Genomic DNA, 2,485 nt, shown 5'->3' with positions numbered 1-2,485 from the left:
ACCGGTGGCAAGATCTACCTTGGAGGAAATGGAAGAGATTCCATGTCTCCTCGCATTGCCTAACGAAGGAGGCTATGAATCAAGAGCTTCAGCTGGAATGTCAAAGAAGACTTCAGAATTCCGAGTACTACGTCCAGGCTTCAGAAAGCTTCTGTGGGGTTCCGTAAGCCCTCATGGCCTCAACCTTCTGCTCATGAGGAATTCTCAGCCTCTCGTCTGAAGAAAAGGCAGCCTTGCTTCTACTGGGCTGTCTGGCCACGGCCTAGAGCCTCAGTGTTCAGGTTTTAAGTTGTACAGCAAGATGTCATGATGCAAAGTTTTGGGCACTTAATCATCTGCTCTATAAATTGAAGAGGGCTGGCCGCCAACTGTTACTACTTTTTTCTTGTTTTAGTGCTGGCCGAACTGTTCATGAGATGTTTCACTGTCCATGAGATGTTTCAGTTTTGTTCCCCCTTTTTTTTTCTGAAGGTTTCTCCAGGTCACTGTGTCTCCCCATGGACCTTCCACATGGGACCTTGTAACATCATTTTCTTTTAATATATTCCGCTGTTCCAACTGAAAATGAGGAAGGTGGTACGCATGTAGAAGAGACCCATGAGGAGGCCATCAATTTTACATTAATTCATGACCCACGTGGAGGACAAGTTTACATTCTTCAATTTTACATTAATCCATCCCAATTCGGCTCAATTATGACTGCAATAGGACCCAATTGGACCCCGATAAGACACATTTAAATCCAATTGAAAACAAGCAAGGTTTTTTAAGATCGAGATTTTGGCCAGAAGATCTTCCATATGATGATATGAGATCATAGTGAGCGTACTGGGCATTTAAGCGCGAATTAAGCTACACTTAAGGATTGTACTAGATTAAGGGCACTTGGGGCCGCCCTGCTGCGTCTTCCAGTCGTTGTAGCAGGGGCACACCTCCTTGTTGCCGTAGGTGCCCGGTGGGACGCAGAGGCATTTCGAGCAGCACTTCACGCAGAAGAACATGCATGCCTTGCGCTTCGACGTCTTGGAGCAGCGGTTAGAGCACGCCGACGGGCACTCTACAAGAATATATAATTAGACGTATTTACATGATTATTGCAGCTTCAATCGTCAAACCCATTACAACAAATATGCAGTACAATTAGCCAACCTGACTCATGTAGGCTTCCTTCTCGCGCTCCCCTGTACGTCGCGCCATAACTCTGTAGAATTAATCCATATCAAGTTAGAGCTCATCCAGAGCTGTACTCAAAACTGTAGACTATACAAGAACGGAGCTCAGCTCTCAATCGATCAGCTCAGCTGCATATTACACTCACTTGTTGCATCTCCGAGGATTTGAACCCAGAAGTGCCGTCCTGCAGGTCCGTTGAGCTCTGCAAACGCCATAAATTGATTTCGCATCATAATGCAGCCACGCTTTAACCCGCTACCGGATCTACAACAGTAGGTAGGATTGGCGAGAGACTTACCACATCGGTTGCAAACACCAGGCAAACGACCAGCAGCAAAGCAACTCGTCGAGCCATTTTTTAATTGTTAGAATTACCTAAGCTGATATGATCATTAACAAGGAGAAGGGGCGCGCACTCAACGGAAGAGCTAGGATTGATCACACTACAATCATAAAGCCATGGCATGGAATGATCCCTTTATAAAGCGCACGAATCGCATGGCCTCTAACTCGATAGGAGCCTCGCCATAACTATTAACCGCTATCATAGCTACTACTGCCATGCCAGCTTTAAATTTATGATAGTCGATAAGATTGCCAGGCACCGTTTTTACAAGAGGGCAGATCTGAAGTTATGAATCGTGAGTCATGAGCGCCGTGCGGTAATCGATTGTGCGAGCCGGGGCGTAGATCATTGGATCACCAAAAATTGTTGCAGGCAACGTAGAGAAACTGTTGGGAAAGCCTGTTATGGGGGAGAGAAGAGACATGGGCCGGCAGGCAGTGCGGCACTGCCCCCGGCGACAGCCGCACAGCGCTGTGCCTGCAGCCTGATCTGGGGCACTGCCCAACTCTTTAGTGTGGCCGTGGCGCCGCCTGTGTGTGAGACCAGTGATTCAAGTGTGAACTGACTGACACTCGCATGTGATTCTACGGCAAACTACGACAGGACTCGCCTTCAAGTTCGAGGCTTGAGCGTGCCGGCGGAATTAGCGGACTCGCCAGTTCACGCGCGGTGCGTGTCCCTGCCTCCGAGCAGTGTCAGAATTAAACTTCTTTTTCAATGATTAAAAAAAAGGATGACCATTGACCACAGCTGAATCTGTTTTATTGAATTCTTTTCGTAAGTTAACCTTTGGTTTTTTAACTAAAATTTTGCATCGTTACACAAAATTAAAACCTGTTTTTCTCAATCTGAACAGTGTGAAAATTACATTAAAAGACTGTTTTTTTCTAACACTGCTTTTGGAGCTTACTTCTAAGTCCTAATAAGTCAAAGCAGCTCTTGAATTTGAAGGGCAGACCGTAGCTC

General features: G+C 46.3%; 1 protein-coding gene across 1 annotated transcript; it reads right to left on the bottom strand.

The window, feature by feature from the left end:
* Positions 1 to 581: 581 nt before the first annotated feature.
* LOC147630660 (gibberellin-regulated protein 12-like) lies at positions 582 to 1,993 on the bottom strand. Its single transcript, XM_086810596.1, has 4 exons — positions 1,472 to 1,993; positions 1,319 to 1,375; positions 1,150 to 1,201; positions 582 to 1,057 (listed from the first exon to the last, which is right to left on the bottom strand). The coding sequence occupies exons 1-4, from the start codon at positions 1,526 to 1,528 to the stop codon at positions 876 to 878; spliced, it is 348 nt and encodes a 115-aa protein (XP_086666722.1). The 5' UTR covers positions 1,529 to 1,993; the 3' UTR covers positions 582 to 875.
* Between the last annotated feature and the right edge of the window lie 492 nt (positions 1,994 to 2,485).

The sequence above is a fragment of the Cibotium barometz genome, chromosome 16, assembly GCF_041138505.1.
Source record: "Cibotium barometz isolate CiBa-2024 chromosome 16, ASM4113850v1, whole genome shotgun sequence".
Lineage (NCBI taxonomy): Eukaryota > Viridiplantae > Streptophyta > Polypodiopsida > Cyatheales > Cibotiaceae > Cibotium > Cibotium barometz.
This window is presented reverse-complemented; position numbering and strand designations above follow the sequence as displayed.